Source organism: Anas acuta, chromosome 3 (genome assembly GCF_963932015.1).
Source record: "Anas acuta chromosome 3, bAnaAcu1.1, whole genome shotgun sequence".
Lineage (NCBI taxonomy): Eukaryota > Metazoa > Chordata > Aves > Anseriformes > Anatidae > Anas > Anas acuta.
In genome coordinates this window covers 74,735,734-74,754,367 of record NC_088981.1, presented here as the reverse complement: position 1 = coordinate 74,754,367, position 18,634 = coordinate 74,735,734, and the positions used below count along the sequence as shown (strand labels likewise).

General features: G+C 41.1%; 1 protein-coding gene and 1 long non-coding RNA gene across 6 annotated transcripts in view; both read left to right on the top strand.

Annotated features, from left to right (window-relative positions):
• GRIK2 (glutamate ionotropic receptor kainate type subunit 2) overlaps positions 1-18,634 on the top strand; it is a 400,442-nt gene that overhangs the window by 4,019 nt on the left and 377,789 nt on the right. For all 5 annotated transcript variants that reach the window (XM_068677832.1, XM_068677833.1, XM_068677831.1 and 2 more), the window contains exon 2: positions 3,873-4,277. In XM_068677832.1, coding sequence (XP_068533933.1) covers positions 4,163-4,277 — 115 coding nt within the window. In that variant the 5' untranslated portion in view covers positions 3,873-4,162. The remainder of the gene's footprint in view (positions 1-3,872; positions 4,278-18,634) is intronic.
• LOC137854453 (uncharacterized) lies at positions 9,222-10,622 on the top strand. The gene is made up of 2 exons (XR_011095180.1): positions 9,222-9,361; positions 10,114-10,622. It is a non-coding gene; the product is annotated as an uncharacterized lncRNA (long non-coding RNA).

Sequence of the window (18,634 nt, the reverse complement as noted above, 5' to 3'; positions counted from 1 at the left end):
CCAAAAAATGCCCGAAAGACAAAGCTTTGGGGTCACATGTTAAATACATGCGAATTTATATCAGTTGATGTTGGGAGAGGACAAAACTGTAGAATAAGTGATATAAAAAACCCTATCGTCTGTTCTTAGAGACATAGCTATGACCTGAAAATGAAAGCCATTTCTTTTTTAAAGTGATATGGTAAAACTATACATCCCAGTAGGTGGCAGCTAGCTGGAACTGGATTAACTTTTATTATGATAACAGCACATGAAAATATGTTCTGAAGGAAAAAAAAAAGTGCCTGATGTAATAAGGTAATCAGAATCACATAGCTCTCCTTTCCAAATGAAACATTAGGTACATAAGATCACCATTTATACCTGACACATACCCAAAGAATTTAGTAGGCTTTTATTAGCCGGAAAAGGTTTAAAGGCCTTAGAGAATCTATTCTCCTTTCCCCTTATAGCTGGAATGCTATTTTTCATACCAGCTTCACTTGAACATCGTCCTTGTGTATTAAAAATGTATTATCACTATGCCTAATATAGATGGACAAAATGTAAAAGAAATTAAAACGTATAGCCAAGGAATTGTAGATTTTCCAGTTGCTGATCACTGAAGTGAGGAGGGCTGTTTCATAAAGACTTTAATCTGAAAAGACCTGCATAACAGCGGTGACAAGCCCCCGAGAGACAAAACCAGCTTCTCCAGCAGAATATTTGATTAGGGATCTCCAACCTTTGAACTGTATGTCTCACAGGGAAGGAAATATGAAAGGAGTTAAGGACATTTTCCTGATCTCATGCTAAAATTATTCTGGAGGGTGGACCAAAGTATGTTTTTAAAGATTACCCTTCCCTCTCACAAAGAATAAAAGAAGCTGAAGTCCAATCAAGAGAAAAGGAATCTAGGGTGGTGAAGTCGGAGGCTGTAGTTAATTGTATAGTGTATAAATAGTCTTCAGTCACCGCATATTCAATACTTCCTATGTCTTGCAAGTTTTACTTTTTGATAAGGAACCGATATTCTTGGGGAAGTAAATCTCGATTAACTACGAGATCACTAGGATGTGAACGAAGGGAGAGGTGGCGTTGGCACAGGGCATTAGGCGATGGTGATCTCAGAGGAGGAGAGTGGTACTCCTCCCGATCCCACAAACCGCCACAAGGCAGCGGGCCAGCTGGCATCGCCCAGGCTACCAGACGTGCCTGTAGGGATGCCGATGGCATATCGCGATTTTCTTTCCGTGTCGCGAAATGACTGGCGGGGGCGTTGGGACGCCTGGTGCGACCTGGCGAGGCGGGGGCTGGCCGGCGGGGTCGGCAGAGCTCTCCGTGGTGCTGAAGGAGCAGAGCCGTGCAGAGCTGCGCCGAGCCGAGCCGGGCCGGGCCGGGCTCTGTCCGTGGTGCCGCTCAGCTGTCGTCGGTGGAGAAAAAGGAAAAACTCGGCCTCAGCCTTACCCGTGCGGCCGGAGGGTCCGGGGGACAGCTGAGCGGTTAGCAGTGTAAGGGATTGATCATACGTTGGTTTGTCATTCAAGGTGTGGGAGCAATGCCTGGGTGAGTTAGGAAATCGTAGGAGCTCTGCTGGGGTTGATTACAGGTAGCTGCATTTATTTATTTATTTATTTAAAGATACCTCAGAAAATCAGACTGATTAAAGGGGTCGCTTTGCCCAAAGTTTGTCTTGTCAATTGTGCTAAAGCTCTCGATGAATCATATGCTTTCAGAAATGCTTACCAGTGCTAAGTTAAATTAAAAATACAGTTTTGACAGGAAGCTACATATGTGCAGTCAGAATTAAAAAGATGCCTAATGTCCTTTATTTCAGTAACACCACGGGAAAGATGAGGAAGGAAAGAACGTTCACAGTGTTCATGCATGTCAGTTTTATTTCTCCTTGGACTAAGATAAAATATGAACAAGTAGAACAGAAAAAAAAAAATGCAAATACAAGAAAGAGCATCTCGATCTGTGTTTTTTTTTTTTTTTTTTTTTTCCTAGGAGATATTCTAAGTGTGAACTGAAGGAGTCGCTAGATATCCTTGCTTTTAACACTAGGTGTTCTTTTTAAAGTGCTCCAACAGTCAAATCGTCTGATTGAATTCCCTGCTAGACTGCAGAACTAGCCATTCATGATACTTATTTTTGACACTGCAGTTATGCCTCCATCTTAAAGAAAAAAAAATCGATGATGTTTAATAATCCCTTCACAGAACGTACATTTCTTTTCATCAGCGTTTTACAGTGTTTTAGTAAATGCATGCAGAGAAAATCATAAGCCATAATGATAAAAAAAAAAAAGTTACTGCGAATTGCTAACACTTTCAGGGATACGAAGCACCAACATTAAAAGTAATAAATTAAATTCTTTACATTTCCAAGATACACAGATGTCATTTAAAAATAAACTGGAACTCACCTTTGCCATGCTCTCCTTCTGATAGATTCCACAGACTATTCTCATTAGCTTGGCATCATTGGTATTTATTTCTGTAAGGTCAGGTATATTCTGTGTTCATCTATATGTATGTGTGGGGGAAGTCTCTTAGTGATATTTTCTTTGGTAATAAAAGGCAACGAGGGAGATAAAGGAGACAAAAGATCTCTGTAGGCAGAATATAGAATAAAATGAATTCATTTCCTTGTGGGGAATCTAGGAATTGTCTTTTAATATTTGTAATAATGTTTAAGTAGGTTCAGCAAAAGCTTCACTTAGATTGTAAAGTCTGACAGTCCTGGTTCAACATATTTTAATGGTCACAAGCACATAACTGATTGTGTTTCCGAAAAAAATCTGAAGTAGTCCAAAGAGTGAGTTTATCTTCTTTGGAACACCTGGCCAAAAGACAAAAGTCAATGGCTGCAGCTGCAGATATAAACTCAGTATCCCGTTATCAAACTAGAGAGTGCTATTGTTCTCACTGAGGACCACAAAATGACAAACTACATGCACCTCTTAGTACAGGGAGGAACAGCAATACTTCGATAATACTAGAGTGAAAGGAAAGCTGTGTGTGAGAAAAAAAAAAAAAAAAGTGGCAGAATAGAGTGCAAAATACAAACAGGCAAATCCATAAGTCACCGTCTTTTTAAAAAATACTGAAATTTCAAGCAAGTTGAGCGAAACTGAAATACAAGTCTGTGCATTCAACAAGGCTGTTGTATCCGCTATCTGCTCCTGTTTACCTTGCAGAAGCAGGCTGGTGCTCCGTAATCACTGAGTCCGGGGCAAGTTCCTATGGACAGACAATATAAAAACTATCACATTTATCCTATTTCATGCATTAAAGTGAGTAAGCAACAGTTAGTGAACGTTAGTGAATATCAAGATCTTTTTTTAGCCTAAACGTTGCTCTGACAACCTGCATGACTTTGTTGTCAGCCTTCTCTTTCACAACTCTAAAGCTAAGTGATTTCGACCCAGCCTGTCAGCTATTAAAATGCATGAATTGATTTTTATAAAGCCGATTCCCTTCTCTCCTACAGCCCTCTCCTCTCCCTCCCCACCCCCCGCCACAGATCCCTACAGATATTGTCCAGAACAACCGAAATACTAATAGCAATTAAAAACACGTATGTAAAACCGGGCTGCTTTTTTTTTTTTTTTTTTTCCTCCGAGAACACTAGGCGATCAGATCGGTTGCATAATAGGAATTGGGAAGGCTGTCTGGCAGGCAGCCTTAAGACGAGAAGAGCTATCTCAATTTCTCTCACTTAATCTTGGCTTCGCGTCAGAAGCTGTGCAGCAGTGCAGTAGAATGGGAGCACGGCAAAAGCTTCGCCAGTAAAACGGCTGGTGCTCATTGACTCTCGCTATGTGGCGATACCTCAGCGGTTTCTCGAGCTGGATTACCTATTGATTTTCCTCCTTTCTTGCCTCCCAGGTTTACTCGGCTGGACATTGTGTGTATTTGGATTTCTCAAGGATTCTCCCCCGACTAACATGGATGTCCCACCATTCCTTGCAGTTGAAGGTTGCTCCTTGGCGCAGTGAATGAAGAACATGCAGGGATTGCTAATGGGTTTGGGAAGCGTAGACTCTCTCCTCTGTCTGTGACCATGCCGTGATCGTGTCTGAGGGCCATCAGTTTACGTATCCTCATTCTCACCCTACCGGGAAACCTGACGGCTTAGAAGGGGGAAGTAAGGCAGCGCGTGTGTGCATAGAAACATCATGAAGATTATTTCCCCTATTCTAACTAATCCAGTCTTCAGATGCACCACTAGACTCCTTCTTTGCTTACTGTGGATTGGATATTCTCAAGGAACTACACATGTATTAAGATTTGGTAAGATTTCCCGACACTTTTTCATTGTGCGTTTAAGCCTGAATGCGATTTACGTAGGATTGACTCAGAAGGGGGTGCAGGGGGAGAGCTGGGACGTGCTACCGGAGTCAAGTACCGAAGTCCCTGTGCATTTTGCATCCGGAGGGATGAATTGCTGTGTGTTTTTTCTGTCGCTGCAGCTCATTGTAGCCGTAGTAACGGCACGGTGATGATAATTATAATAACAATGGAGAGAAAAATGACTGGCAAACGCGTTTGCCTAGGGCTCTGCGGAGCTTGCGTGGCTTCCTCGTAATGTACCTTTTTGTTTCCATAGTAGTGGAAAGCACGGCTAACGCAGTGCTTGATCAGTTAAAACCTGTCAACTAGTTGTTAAGTTTCGGTCGCGCGCCCCTGCTCCATCCGAGCCGACTCCGTATGGGCGCGACGCTGTAATGCGAGACCTGCGGGCTGGCTTCCCGGGCAGCGTTTGCCACTTCGGTGGCCTTTTGGGTTAAACAAGAGATGGTTTATGCCTTGTTCCGTGATCGCGAAAGAGTCTTTACGGAACTCTTCAAAAACACGGCTTGCGGGGAAAGTTCTAAGAGGTCCAACATGTCCCCATCCTAACCCCATAAAAAAAAAAAAAAAAAAAAAAAAAAAAAAAAAAAAAGAGGGAAGAAGGGAGAACAAAAAATATCTATCGGAATGAAATTTCAAGGTGAGCAGAGGGGTTTCACAGTTTAAAGACTATCCCACCCGGACCATGCAACTAACCTCAAGAGCTCTGCGTGTGTCCGCGCGTGTGTACGTGTGCATAAGAAAGCAAGCGAGGGAGGAATTTCGGCCGCTGTGTATCCTCTGCAGAAGTTTTACAGTAAGCAAGGGCAGGACGGAAGGGAAAGTTAACCTCACTTCCGAGCCAGTATGTGCTGGCCGGGGAGCGCCTCCGGGCTGGGCCCCACGGCGGGACCCCGCGGCCGGTCCGCGCCCGCCCGGACACCGCAGGCGCAGCGGGCGAGGGGGCATCCCGAAAGTTGCATCCCCGGACAAGCGGCATCCTCTGTGCCTGCCGGCAGCGTGGCTGGAGGGAGGAAAGCACCTGCTCTCGAAGTGGCCGCTGTAAGCTGTTAGCAGCCGCTACAACCCTTTCCGTGGGGCACTAAAGGCTCTTGTCTTCGCCTGGGAGTAGCGCCTCGGTCTGCCTCTAATTTTGCTTTAATTCCCCCCCGCATACACTTTTATGTGGGGAAGGTTAGTAATGATGAAAAAGTCACCAGGCTGCTACTGATCTCGTGTGCTGAATTCCTAGTAGCACTTATTTTCTGCTTCCATCTGATCTAAAGGTGGTGCTTAAGGCACGTTGCTCCTAGCAACCGTCTTCAGGAATGCTTGTTTCTTTGGACATGGCTAAACGGGTCCGTATATCATTGCGGGGCTTATTTTGCATTCAGTCTGCTCCGTAGTCATGGCCGTGAAATTAGCACCGGGGCTGCTTGCGGTCTGGCACTGTCCATCTGTCCGTCCTTCCCCAGACCGGGATTCATAGCCGGAGCCGAGGGTCGGTCTCCAGGACCCTTCAATTAATCTCAAAGGTAGCTATGTAAACAAGTATCTTCCCGGCAACACCATTGGAAAGAGGTGAGCATTCCTCCTTTAGGTTAGCATCCTCTCTGAACTGTTGATCCAACGTACCTGTAGAGACAGCCCTGGTGAGCAGCATTTTGGCAATGATTCAAATAATCAATAATCCTGACACCCGAGGCTGGTGCAGCGGGACTCCAGCACCCAGTGACATGGTGGCACAGGAACGTATTTTTCTAGGCTAACTTCCCTTCCGAACTGCCTCCGGGTCATCTAGTCGGTTAACGGGTTACGCTCACTTCATTGTTTGTAGCAGCGAAGTATGAGCCTGCTTCTGAAGCACGGACTCCTTTTTCTTGTCTGTAAAAAGAAATGTCGCCAACCCAACTGTGAGGCTTGGAAGCAAGGAGTGATGTTTGGTTTATTTTAGTATGGGAGATCTTAGAAGTAAGAGAGCCCGAGGAAGGCTTTCCCCCTGCTCAGCCGGGCCTGTTGCACATCCCTGCTGTGAGGAGTCTGGGTTTAGCCTGGTTCAGGTGCGTAGCGACTCTGACCGCCAGAGCCGCCCAGCCCCTTCCCCAGAGGGTGACATCTCTGTGCGTAGGGCATGGCGGGGAGGAGGGAAGGAACAGGGAGTTTTGTGAAAGAGCTTTGGTTATTTCTGATAGGGGATTTCCCTGCCGACTCCTCCGGGCTCCTGTGCTATCTGTCTCTTCTGCGACCAGGAGGCCGGGATGCCCGTGCCTTCCCGTGGAGTCCTTCCCGAGAAGCGAGGGCTGAGGAGATTCCCTCCAGAAGGCAGCCTGCCAGCCCCCGTTCTTCTTCCTCAGCCAGCAGCGCTATGGCAACGGGGGAGAGCTTGAAACCTGCCAGAGCTGCAGCCCCCTCATTCCTCCTGTGCAAATTAACCACCGTGGATTCACATTGTCCTTCCCACGGCTTCTGTCATTGTTGGGACTAGCCAGCACGTCCTTTCTCTCTCTCTCTCTCTCTCTCTCTCTCTCTCACTCTCACTCTCACATACCTTTTAGCAACCACACAGGGAAGTCGAGTCGCCTGGGTCAAAGGCAGCAGGTTATTTTTGTCCGTGCCTTATGGAGCACGAATGGCGAGAGGCTGGTGCGATGGCATCAGTCACTCTCTGGCGGCACTCGAGTCAGGCAACATGGTATTTGGGCATCACACCATTACCCTTCCTCAGTGCCACCTCACCTCATGGGGCTTGCGGCCAGCCTCTGCCGTTTGTGAATAGCTTCCCACGGGCAAGCCCAGGGACTACTGAGAGTGAGGCTTGTACCCACCACACTCGAGGGTTTCAAACAAGAACAAAAAACATTGCTAAATTAAACCTAAGTGTATACCACTAATGTGGATAAAGGGTCGGGTCCCAGCTTGAGAAAGGAGAAAAGCAGCTGCCTAGCATTTGTCTCTCCGTAGCTAAGTGTGATGGAAACCGTTCCCTTATCATTTGGCACCGTACGAAAGCCCCAATCTGTGCCCGTCGGCGGATCCGCTCCATTATCGGGGATCGCGTTTCGTAGCTTTCCCATTCTCTGCTCCCGTGGAAGAGCCCGACGGCAGCTCCCGGGAAGCCCGGGTAACGCGGCCGGGCCGGGCCGAGCCGGGCCGGGCCGCTCCGTACCGCTGTTGCACTCCCCAGCCCCGGCCCCGCCGGGCCCCGCTCGCTTCTTCTTTTTTCTCCCCTCGGGGCACCCCAGCACTCATGAGGCTGAATGAACAAGCCATTAAGAGCTGTTACCCATCAGCAACTCTTCACCTGTTTACACAAGCCTACTCGTCTCGTCCAAGGCAGTAAGACGCCGGGCTACTTAAAACCCCTCTTTTCTCCCCGGTTCCTATGCTTTCTACTTCCTTTGGACTACTCTAAAATACTCTTTATTTAAATTACCCGCTTCGGGCCTTGTCTCTGCTGCCGAAGACAATGCGGAACAAAACCCTGCCCGTCTTCCCTACATCAAAGGTTTGAATATGGAGCAGTGAGCGGGAGGTGAAAGAGGTTTGGCCCTTGCGTTTCCTAATTCCCCCTCAGGTAACTCAAGTGAAAGTGTGCGAAGGATTTAGGATTTCCTCCTCAGGGAGCCCACTGGCCTGCTAAGAGTTTCCCCACATTACCGGGCATTTTTTTCTCCTTACTTCAGCTCTTTCAAAAAGAAAAGAAAAGCAGAGGCCCGTGTCTGTAGTCTTGCCTCGTCGCTGATTTGGCGTTGTGGGTATTTCCAGTGAATCCCGGCTTCAAGCAGATGAGAAAGGGAGATGAGTGTTGCAGGTTAGAATGTGTTATATATATAAAAAGGGGTAGGGGGGCACAAGGGAAGGAGGATTCGCCTACCCCCAATTTAAAAACAAAATAAAACCAAGAGGAAAGAGGTAGAATACTTTTCAAGGAATGAAGGTAGAGTTTTGAACTCTTCACAAAATAATTTCCTACTGTTGACCTTTTCTTTTCTGAAGAAAAATAGATAAACAAAAAAGAAAAACAAAGCCAACGCACCATATCATTACGAAACTAAACACTTTCCTGTTTTACTACACAAAAGGAAAACAGTTAAAATAGTTGCAAAGCAGAGCTGTGGATGATCATGTAATCTTTGGGACAGAATAGAAAACGACCTCATTTTCAAATCCATTGTGGGAACTTAGAGAGGGAAACTCTGCACTTTGGAAACCTCTCTCGTGAAGGTGCGGCAGGGGTGTAATCTGCCATACTACTTAACTGAGCTCCTTTGGCTCAAACGGATTGAGTTTATCTCCACAAAACTGTTTTCCCGAGACAGGGCTTGGCAAAACCAGCGAGGAGGCTAGCTCTCTGCGTCCATGGCTTGTGCAGTTGCCGGTGGTTGTCGAGCTATACGTTTCAAAGGTTCAGGTGACCATTTTTACCATCTAAAGCCAGCAAAGACGTGGAAAAGCAGTGAGAGCTAAGCCTCTGCAAAAGGTTATGAGACAAGCTCAAGTGATAAATAGCCGCTGGGTGACCAAGTAGAGATTTACCGGAATGGACATGCATTAGATCTCTTTGATGTGCAATTTCTTTCCTTTGGATTTTGCACTGGCACTCTTTCGTGGAAGGATGCAACCTTTCCGCGCGTATTTAAGAGAGAAACGAGAGAACGTACATAGCTGGTTTTGGTCGTGAAGGCAGCAGCCTGCCTTCCGATCCAGAGTGCGATGAATATCTGCAAAGTAAACACTTGTTGTAGCAGCCCTAGAGGTCCGTGGTTTGGTAATTCCAGCACTTAGAGCCAACGAATATTTTACTGCCAAGGACAAGAAGCTTTCAATACGTGTTAACATCCTCACGGAGACGAGTTCAAAATCAGTCTTATAAACAGCAACAGAAATCTTTGAAAGAAGAGTAAGGTTAAGAGCCTCGGGAAGGTAGCAAGGAGGTGAGAAGCATTGTTATTGACTGCTCCAGATTAAACAGCGCAGAGGAAGATTTCAATTTGATAACGTCACAGCCCTTCCTGTTTTTCTTTGCTGCTTCTGCTGACAATTTGGTAAGGTAATTAAATTGGCTGATTGAAGTCACAGTGGTCATGGGGCGATAAAGACCATTTGGATTTAATGGAATTTAGAAACAACAGTGCGCTGCACACAACTCTTACAGAACGAGAATTTTAATGACTCATTCAGGGTGCTGACTACGTAGAACGTCCTGGACGAGTTTAATTGAAAGGGCAAAGCAGATTAGCTGTATACAGTCTTTATTGCACTAGATAGGGGAATTAGAATGATCCTTTTAAAAGACTCATTATTGTATTATCAAGATTTAATGTAGGTTAAGAAAGCTTTCATTCGTGTGGGCTGTCTGGAACATCCCCAGATCCTTTCAGCCGGTGTTTGGAGCACCAACAGCTTTGTAAAAGAATTTTCACACAATTGTCCGATAGATTGGGTGGTGAGAAGTATAACTCACTATTTTCTGGCTGCTACTTGGCTTTTGAAGTGATGCAAAGTTCAAATAATACCTGCTATTTAAATGATGTCGACAAATGAAATGGTTTATGTCACTGGAGATAAGAACCCAGAGAAAAAGAGATTTACTAGCATTCTCTAAACTAAAATATTAGAGTTTATTTTATTTTAATTTATTTTATTTTGTAGAAGAGAAAATCCCCTTTTGTTTTAGGAAAAAAAAATCAAATATTTTGCAGTCATTGCAAATAATTGCAGGTCTTTGTCCCCTACTTAATTTATTTACCTTTTCTCTTTCTTAGTTTTAACCTTCACTCTCTCTAATCTCTTCCAGAGGAGCAATTACTAGAAGTTCTGTCAATAACGGAAAAGAGAAACTAGAAGGTGCCTTATTTCCATACTCTGCAATCTGCAAGGCAAATTAATGTTCCCCGAATAAGCTTTTTATAATGTTATGCTGTAATGTTTGTTGGAAGATTAGATTAAACAATATGATAACATAATATCATTATGCAGTCACGTCTGAATTGGAATATGGAGAAACAAAGATCACTATCATATTAATGCTTATAATTTTGTGCTTTTTTTCCCTGAGTCTTTTGGGTCCTTTATTCTACAGTAATAATAGTCTTAGGTTTATATAGTGCCTTCAATTTAAACAGCCAGAGCTTTCAGTAATGCAAAGAGAACAGAACAAACATGTAATGATCATTATTCCAATTACTGGAGCTCAGCCAGCTCTGGATAAACTAGGTGGTGTTCTAATACTATGTACAACACTAAACAGAAGCTCTAAAAGTGTATTCTTAATTTCATTAAAAGGTAATTCTTAACGAATTAAAACTAATTTTTTTTTTTGGGGGGGGAGGGAGGGAGCAAGAATTAGAATTGACCCATGGGTGTGGTGCTTAAGACTAATCTTTTTGCACCTGCTGCAAAGATATATTTGGATAAAATTTTGCAAGTGATTTGGATTAGAATGGATTCAGATTATCTTGAAATTTATTCTTCTGTAGTCTTTCCAAAAGGCTACTGAAATAGAATAACTCGTATATGAGCATATTTAGAAGTTATGTGTCTTTCAAATTAAATACACATTCTTAGATCATATATTTTTAAAGTGCTTCCACTTCTAGGCCTTTCTGACTGGGCTAAAGAAAAACAAGTTCTTTGGTAGTAATGTGACTTATGTTTATGGCAGGGATAGTTTGAAGCATACCTACACTGTAGCCTTTGGATAAAAAAGCTGGTCCTTAAATAATAAAACTTTGTTGTCAACACATCAGAAGATTAATTAATTGATGGGTTTGACAGAGTTTCATCTTTAGATTTGGGGAAGTAGAGTCATATATTTTTGCTAAATGTCTATTTTATTATATTTGTACTTACATTCTCAAACTTTTAAAACTCGTTTATCAATAAAATGGTTATCAGGATTTAAATGTCAGTTAAATTAGGAATGTTGAAAATATCTATTGATGATTCAGTATGAAAAAAAAGCAAAACAAAACAAAAAACAACCCTGTTTGTCAGAGTCACTAGTTCTTATAACTCAGTAACGCTGACCGAAGAGTCCAGGGAGAATATAATATACCTCCAGGATCTGTACAGTAGACTTCAAGATTTATTTATTTTTAATTCAATGTGTGATTGATTTTTTTTATCTTCTTTTCTTTTATCTTAATATTTTAATGGATATCTCTGGTATTTCCCAGTCATATAACAATCGATCTGAATTTAACGGGTGTAGCTAAATCTAGCACCAAATGATCCATGCTGTAGTTTTCAATGGATGGGTGGAAAATGTAATGTTATTTTATGTAAGAACAAAGTCATTTTGGAAGAACCCCATCCTCCTCCCCCCCCCCCCCTTTTAAAAAATCTTTTGATTCCTTCGCTCTTTTTTCCTTATTTTTGCAATAGGTGAAATGCAAAATGATTACTTAACTAGTTAAAAGGGAAATGATAATGTTATTTTATCATTCCTTTTTGAAAAATCTTGGCTTTCTGGGCTTTCTGGAAAAATAAAAATTGAAAGGCCTCTTTTCTACCTAAAACCCAAACTTCTAGTGCAAGCCAAGTTTTAGGCCTTCTCTGCAATATATGGAGAGTGAAGTTGGGAGAAAGATTAGACAAGCTTGGCTTAGAGTGGATCACTCTTGCATGGCAAAACTGGGCACCACAGTACAAAAAGGATGTAAAACTGTTGGAGATTGTTCAGGGGAATGTGACAAAGATGGTGAAGGGCCTAGAGGGGAAGACACATGAGGAGCGGCTGAAATCACTTGGCCTGTTCAGCCTGGAGAAAAGGAGGCTGAGGGGAGACCTCATCGCAGTCTACAGCTTCCTCATGCTGGGGAGTGGAGGGGAAGGCACTGATCTCTTCTCTGTAATCACCAGTGATAGGACCTACAGGAATGGTGTCAAGCTGAGGCAGGGGAGGTTTAGGCTAGACATCAGGAAGAGGTTCTTCACTGAGAGGGTGGTGGCACACTGGAACTGGCTCCCCAGTGAAGTAGTCATTGTACCAAGCCTGTTGGAATTTAAGAAGCGTTTGGACTGTGCAGTCACATGGTCTGAATTTTTGGGTAGACCTGTGTGGTGCCAGGAGTTGGACTTATGGGTCCCTTCCCACTCAGGTTCTATGATTCTAACTAAGGTTGGATGAACCCTGCTTTTCCTGAAATCAGCTATATAGAGGAAGTGAAGGTGGATGGATTGGGGTTTTGTTTTTCTCCCCAGATTCTGGGTTTTATTGCCACACTGAATTCAAATTCTCAGGTAGAAATTTAAGAGGGAAAGATGAATTTGTCAATGACTCAACAGCTTGTTCCTGACATTAAAATTAAAAAATGGTAAAATGCTCACTCATTTAACTGCATGAAGTTTAACAGGGCCAAGTGTCGGGTCCTGCACCTGGGGCTCAATAACCCCAAGCAGAGCTACAGGCTGGGAGATGAGTGGTTGGAGAGCTGCCAGGCAGAGAAGGACCTGGGAGTTATGGTGGACAGTCGGCTGAATATGAGCCAGCAGTGTGCTCAGGTGGCCAAGAAGGCCAACGGCATCCTGGCTTGTATCAGAAACAGCGTGACCAGCAGGGCTAGGGAGGTGATCGTCCCCCTGTACTCGGCTCTGGTGAGGCCGCACCTCGAGTACTGTGTTCAGTTTTGGGCCTCTCGCTACAAGAAGGACATCGAGGTGCTTGAGCGGGTCCAAAGAAGGGCGACGAAGCTGGTGAGGGGCCTGGAGAACAAGTCCTACGAGGAGCGGCTGAAGGAGATGGGCTTGTTCAGCCTGGAGAAGAGGAGGCTCAGGGGCAACCTTATTGCTCTCTACAGATACCTTAAAGGAGGCTGTAGAGAGGTGGGGGTTGGCCTGTTCTCCCACGTGCCTGGTGACAGGACGAGGGGGAATGGGCTAAAGTTGCGCCAGGGGAGTTTTAGGTTAGATGTTAGGAAGAGCTTCTTTACTGAAAGGGTTGTGAGGCATTGGAAAAGGCTGCCCAGGGAGGTGGTGGAGTCACCATCCCTGGAAGTCTTCAAAAGACGTTTAGATGTAGAGCTTAGGGATATGGTTTAATGGGGACTGTTAGTGTTAGGTTAGAGGTTGGACTCGATGATCTTGAGGTCTCTTCCAACCTAGAAATTCTGTGATTCTGTGATTCTTCTCAAATTTCACCAGCAAATGAGCGGTGCATGTTTTCACAGTAGGTAATCATAATCAGTCCTATAAATAAGGACTTTTGTTGTTGTTGTTGTTGTTGTGAAGATATGTTTTTATCTGATTGCTTACTCTACAGAAGCCTATTGAGCAAACTTTATCAAGCTTGGTTCAAAAGATACAGAATTACTCCAGGTTTTGAAAAGCACGCCATCTTCACATTTATCTCTTTCTCTATTTCCAGTAAAATATTTCAAATTAAGTATTATATATTTCTGGATCCAAAAATAAGTATTACTTTCAAGTATGGTTATGTTTATTTTTTTTTGTCATAAGGTAACTGATGCTGAATTTAAAACACTTTTATTAAAATGCACATTTGTGTGCATATACACTCTTAGTAGGTAATAAGCTGGGTAAATTAAGGATTCCTTTATAACTGAACATTTGGGCTTTTATACTTCTCCAGGAGCTAAATATATACCAGTTATATCAACCAGAAAAACTAACTAAACATGTATCAGCTGTATGGATCAGCTTATATTTATGCTGTTATTTAAAAAAGTACATGTTAGTACATGACTTACTGAATAGTACATAATAATAAAAGAAATACCAAAAGTAGTAAGCATGATACATTTACATAAAATATCTGAGTCTCATAGTTCACAATGTTCAACTTTCAGCTTTTTATTGTTTTTTTTTTTTTTTTAATTGACTTGATTTTATTTTATTGTATTTTATTTTATTTATTTTATTTATTTTATTTTTAAACATATAATCAAATAGTTTAAGTTCTGCCTCAACAGTTCATGTTGTAAAACCTTGAAGAAAGTAGTTCTTTTAGTTGGAGACAGAAAAAAATCTTCTATTCCTACCTATATTGTCAGTGTCAGTACTTGATCTTCAGTCAATACAAGCAACCTAGATTGTCAGAGAAATATATTCATTGATAGTGCTAAGAGGATTTATGTTGTGTGTTTTTATTTTTACACCATATGTGATATGAAATCTGCATGCAGTAGGTAAAGTTTCTTACATGTTAGTCCTTCACAGATACATTTTATGGGTCAGATATTGAAATAAGATAAATTATAGTACAGTTTAAGTATGATCCTTTACTAACTTTTCATTCAGGTCAGTGTCTTATGTTAATACAAAATTAAATAAGAATCAGAGTTGTATGCTGTTGGACACTGTTTAGAGAAAAAATGTTTTATATCGTTCTAATGCTAAAGCTAAGCATTATGTTAATGTCCATAGAAACCTGTTTATTCTAGATATACTCATTGCCTTGAAAAGTTTGTGATAGAGTTACATGACTAGATCCATAGCTATGTTGAGTAAATTATATAGTGCTCTTCAAGCCAAACCATTTTTGCTGTTTGCATTAGCTAAAAATCTCAGTACAGAATCTGCCTTTCCTTGATTTTTTTTTTTCAATTATCCTTTAAGATTGCACTACACTGTTTTTACACCTAAATTTGTCTTTTTTTTGTTTGTTTGTTTTCATTAACAATATTTAGCAATATACTATAAAAAAAAAAACAACAATGTAATATTTTCAAGAAGGGTTAAAACCCACTACCCACTGATTAAAGATACTATGGTCCAGGAGCCCCATAGAAGTTATTTTGCAGAATAAACATTGCAAAACTATATACATGAATAACAATGAAGCACATGAAGTTTACACATTCTGTAAAAGGAGTTTATTTTTTAAAGCAAAAACTTCACTGTTATTCAGCACCATTTATCATATGAGGCACTAACCAGATAAATCTTTGAAAAGAAATTCCATGTTGCCTATTCCTTAAGGAATTAGGTAAAAAGGAATATTAGGGAAATTAAAATCAGAGTGCTCTAAATCAGGGCAATAATTTGCTCTTCAAATGCTGGATCATAGAAGTTTTTAACATTTTTTTTTAACTGAAACATTTATGTCCATCTTGTTATACACATTTTACTCATTTAAGAAACTGAAACTTTAACTGTTCTTAAAATTCATACAGAACTTTCAAGAAATTTTCAGCATACATTCAATTATTACATAAAAAAGTCATTGTTATTGCTTCATATTTTGTTGCTTAACAAGGACCAATCCTAGGGAATCTAATTTGTAAAATTATAATTTCTCTGATTTTTATTGTACAATACCATTTACGTTTTTCATGGCTTACTATACCTACCAAATTTTCCTGTACAAATATGGGTAATTTTTTCATTCAAATTGAAAGAAGAACCTAAAACAATTATATTTTCCAGTTAATAATTACACTTTTTTTTTTTTTTTTTTTAAAGTATTTATACTTGCTTAGAACTATCTAGTCTTTCTGGTGTTATATGGCACCCATATATGTGTCTTTCTTGTTTACAGAAGAATGACCATTTGATATTTCACAGAATCACAGAATGGTTGAGGTTGGAAGAGACCTCTGGTGATCATCTAGTCCAACCCCTTCCAAACTGGGTCACCTGTGCATGTTGCACAGGATGGCACCCAGGCAGGTTTCGAATATCTCCAGACAAGGAGACTCCACAGCCACTCTCATCAAAGTATTTCAATCTCTGAAACTGGTAACTGAAAATATAACTATGCAAAACATACAAAACATAAGGCCAGTGCCTGGTCATAACTAATACAATGCAAAAGTGGATTTTTTTTTTTTTTTTTAAAGAAGATATATTATGCACTGAGTGAGTATGTCTTGCAGATTTTTAAAAACTGTACTTTTGTGTGAGTCCATTTTCAGAGAAGTGTGATTTTTGGATAATAGTTTTCTGGTGCTCACCTTCATACCTTGAGCTATTTTAGACAATGAACTACTTAGACATGTCTCCAGATATCCCTGAATATGCTACTCTGTTTGTTTGTTTGTTTGTTTGTTGGGGGGGGGGGGGGAGGGAGAAAGAATCCATAGGTTGCATGGAGGTAGTTTGAGAACAATAATGCAGGTGTGTTAAATGTCTTAAGTGATGAAAATGCAGAACACAGAAAGGAACTGAGAATGGTTAGTGGGAAAACAAAACAAAACAAAACAAAAGACCACCACCAACAAAACAAAACTCCAAAACCAATGTCTTACCTACAAAGGCTATATATACCATGAAAACAGTAAAATTGTTATTAAATATTTTATTTATGCCCACATTTGATCTTTTTGTAACTGTGAAGCAAATGTACACAGTGACAATTCAGGGGAGGTGGTAAGCTTCATCTGTAAACAGCTGAGGGAAGACGGAAATTTGGGAAAGAAACGTGCAACACTTTTTCAACACTACTATAAGTTTGAATGTCCTTGAGAAGGAAAGGCTATAAAATATGACTGTCATTAAAGCTTATCTTTTCAGATCTCAGCAGACTCTATCAGTCACAACATTCAAAATGCCTGCAGAAACTTTGTGATATGGCTAAGAAAAATGTCTGAAAATGTGTTAATCCAATTTTGTAATATCTTTTTAAACCTACCTATCCAGAGGAAAGCCACATTTAAATATCAAATCAGTGTTAGCTAATCGCAACATCAATTGTACCCATTTGTGACTCTTTGTTTCTAGACATTGGGTAGTTGGATAGAAATGTTGCATCTAGCTGTTTTCCCATTGGTTTCATTTTTTCTCCTGACTGCTTCCTTCTAGATTGCTAGTAGGATTGCTTCTATAGAAAATTGTACTGCATGCTTTTGGAAGCCGTGTTTTCCCCTGTTACTACACACCATTCCAAATTCCTTTTTTATTTTGGAGTTGCACTATGGGGTTTCTTATTCACCAAAACCCATCTGATGGTTATAAGGACAGAAAATTAAGCTGCTCCACTCTAGTTAAACATTTACAAAGCTAAACAGCAATGTTTTCACTATAGAATAATATATACTCAATAATAGATTATTGGATGTTTGATAGTAGGTCTCTTTATTTTTATTTATTTTTAGCAGCCATCAGGGTGACACAGTATATCTGTGAATTGAACAAAGTAACTAGGCAGCAATAGTCTTACAATTGCAGGCCTATGTGAATGTGTGCACATACGTAAGTTTTCTTGTGATGGTTGCCTAAATGCAGGGAAAAAAGAAAGAAAAAAAAAAAGCTGAAGAATCTCTCCTTTTCTGGAGTTGTTGTTTAACATAAACTGGGAGAATTGCCTGAGGGTATATCAGGGGTCTTTGATGGAAGGTCTCATAAGGACTATCCATCTGCTTCCTGACAAATAGTGTGAGGATGGGATAGCAAGGAATTGTGAAGGTGGCAGAAACTCTTCTCACGTAGTGTGATCTTTGTGAATATTTTCAAAATGCTCATGAAAACAAACAAAAACAAATTCAAGAATGAAGCTGTGAAATTCAGCAAAAACCACAGTCAAGCATACTCATGAAGTTTAAAAAAAAAAAAAAAGAAAAAAAAAGAGGACATTGCAGAATATCGTATCCTCAGAAAAAAAGAGCTAAACTCTGTGAATGAAATTAAAACATGCTGTCATGCATTTACCCCCCCATTCTCCCTCAAACCCTCCACACCCCACAGCTGCTAAGGGTTTGCAAATGGTACTCATTAACACATCAACTTGTTTTACAATGGAGTGATAGCATGAGGGAAATCTTCATTTAGAGAGTGAATCTGCTTCTGCCCAGAACCACCTTCATGTTCTACCTCCGGCCTACCTTCATATTGTTGTAAGGTGCTTATGCTAATAATGCCAGGTGCAACAAGTAGTACTGTAAATCAGAAGATCATATTAAAGTTCATTTCTATTGAACTGACAGCCTAAAACTACGACACTACAACTAGCATACTGGCAGTTTTTTTCCCAGCCTTTGCTGTACTAAGTCTTGAGCACTGCATGGTACTTTGCAGGGCAACTAGTGAAGTCTTGAAGAGATAGAGGGTCTTCATTACTACCATATATGATTAGACCCAATTTTCACAAAAGATTACCCACATGGATATCTTCACAAATATGGTTAATAGGTGGAAAGCCAGAATGTATTTTATTCCCATGAATCCTCCTGTTGAACTGTATTTTTTTAAAAACAAGAAGCCAAAGAAAGTGACTAAATATTAGCCTATGTTTTAGAGCTTGTTTAACTCTGAGGCTGAAGTCATACATGAAAACTCATGTTGTCTACTTTGGCAGAAAATAAAAATACTGAAAACCAGAAAATATTGGCTTTGCTTCCATCCTAAGGATAGCTTTTTGT